Source organism: Emiliania huxleyi (genome assembly GCF_000372725.1).
Source record: "Emiliania huxleyi CCMP1516 unplaced genomic scaffold EMIHUscaffold_398, whole genome shotgun sequence".
Classification (NCBI taxonomy): Eukaryota; Haptophyta; order Isochrysidales; family Noelaerhabdaceae; genus Emiliania; species Emiliania huxleyi.
This window is the reverse complement of record NW_005198979.1, coordinates 27,924-29,736: the sequence shown is the minus strand read 5'-3', so window position 1 is coordinate 29,736 and position 1,813 is coordinate 27,924. Positions and strand designations below refer to the sequence as shown.

General features: G+C 61.9%; 1 protein-coding gene across 1 annotated transcript in view; it reads right to left on the bottom strand.

Moving 5' to 3' along the window:
* Positions 1 to 596, bottom strand: part of EMIHUDRAFT_470230 (hypothetical protein) — a 3,372-nt gene extending 2,776 nt beyond the window's left edge. Inside the window, exons 1-2 of the mRNA XM_005770919.1 lie at positions 308 to 596; positions 28 to 186 (exon numbers count right to left, since the gene is read on the bottom strand). Of these exons, the coding sequence (XP_005770976.1) occupies positions 28 to 186; positions 308 to 547 (399 nt within the window). The 5' untranslated portion in view covers positions 548 to 596. The remainder of the gene's footprint in view (positions 1 to 27; positions 187 to 307) is intronic.
* Positions 597 to 1,813: the final 1,217 nt, after the last annotated feature.

The following is a 1,813-nucleotide window of genomic DNA, read 5'->3' as shown; positions in this document are numbered from 1 at the left end:
CTCGAAGCCCGCGTGCGCCGGAAGCACCGGCCCCAGCTCCGCCAGCAGCGAGTCGGAGCCAGAGTGCTCGAGGACGAGCCGCAGCGGCGCCTGCGTCACCATCCCCGTGCCGGTCGGCATGAGGTCAAAGCCGGTGAGCGCGTTGATCAGCGACGACTTGCCGGACGACTGCGTCCCAATCACCACCTGCGAGAGCGCGGCGGACACAGGTCGCGATGGGGCGCCATGCGAGCGGGTGCGGCGGCGAGACGTGGGCGCTGTGTGCTGCGGCCGGCGGATGGCAAGGCCGAGGGTGGCTGCGGCGCACAATGTCGGGCGTGTCGAGGTCGGAGAGGTTGTCGACGGCGGCGAGCGCGGCGAGCGCCTCGAGGTGCGCCTTGGAGGAGCGACAGAGGCCGCCCGGGGGCGGGGGAGCCCTTGGCGCTGGCTGCGCCGCCTGCGGTTTCGGCGGCGGCTTGGACTTGCCGGCACGGCGAGGCGAGAGCGCGGAGAAGAAGCCGCCGCGGGGCTTGTTGTTCTCTTGCAGCACCCTCTCCAGCTGCGGCATCGAATCCGAGAATCGAGCTCGAGCTCGAGCCTGAAGAGAGGGGCTCGCGCTGCCTTTTTGAACTTGGGGTCGCTCGCTTTAGCCGCGTCCGCGCGCGCGATTTCTTTTGAAAAAACGCTTGTTGGCGAGCCAAAATGGTGATGTCCTTTTCAAACTCGGGGCCTACGTACGCTCCGACCCGAATTTGGAGGGCAGCCTAGTCCCTAAACTTTAAGGTTTCTCTCTCTCTCTCTCGCGCAAAAGGGGTCGGACACAGGGCGCAGCTCACTCATGCTAAGAGCTAGAAGAGGAGAGAGAGAGAACAACCACCATGTCCCGTTATTGCGTACACCAACACCACAAAAGCTCAACAACAACATCTCTCTCTCTCCCAAAAGCTCTCTCTCTCTCCTGCTCCTCACTCACTTCATTCAGGCAGGGGGGTCACAACTACCGAGTTCCTAGAGTCTAGCTGCCACGTTCAAAACCAGGACGGCGGCAGTGATGGTGCTATCACGGGCATGATCCGTGGAAAGTGGAGAGGGTTCTTGGTATGTATATGGGATAGTAGCGCTTTTTGTGGGTGGCGGGTATGGGCGGCGGCGTTGGGTGGCCGACCGAATCGTTAGCGGAGCTCCTCCCTCAAGCTCTCGGTGACGCGTGACGCACGTTGAGTGACAACGTCGGCGAGCTTCTGAATCAGGTTAGGTTGCTGGAGCACCCTCCAACTCCTCCTCTGAGTCAGACACGCCAATGTCGACAGCGCCCTCCTCCTCCCATTCGTCGACTGCGCCCTCCTCCTCCTCCTCCAATTCGCCGACTGCGCCCTCCTCCTCCATGGGCTCGATCCGATTCCGCAGCGTGTCGTCCCCAGCGGCGGTGCGCGGGAGGCGGCCGCGGGCACGCTGGGCTCGATCAGCGGCTTCCCCTCAAGTTGCGCCGAAAGCACGGATTTGGCGGACGCTTGGTTTCAATTTTACGGATGTCTTGCCACCAGCTGAAGGCTTGCCCGGCTCACATCGCCGCATTTGTGCACGGTATTCGGACTTTGCTATTTGCTCGTGTTGGCAGTTGTATAGCATTCCTATTGCAGATTTGTCAATGGTACCGCGTCTGCGACGCGGGCGCCTTGCGTGCAGAGCGGCTCGCAAAAAAAGAAAAAGAAAACGGACAGCCCAAGGGAGGGATGGGAGGCCCGGCTCGCGGCAACGCTTCGACTTCTTTTCGATTTTTGACCGCGCAAGATATAAAGGGTGGTTATAAGGGCTCTGCCGGCAAGGCGCCCGC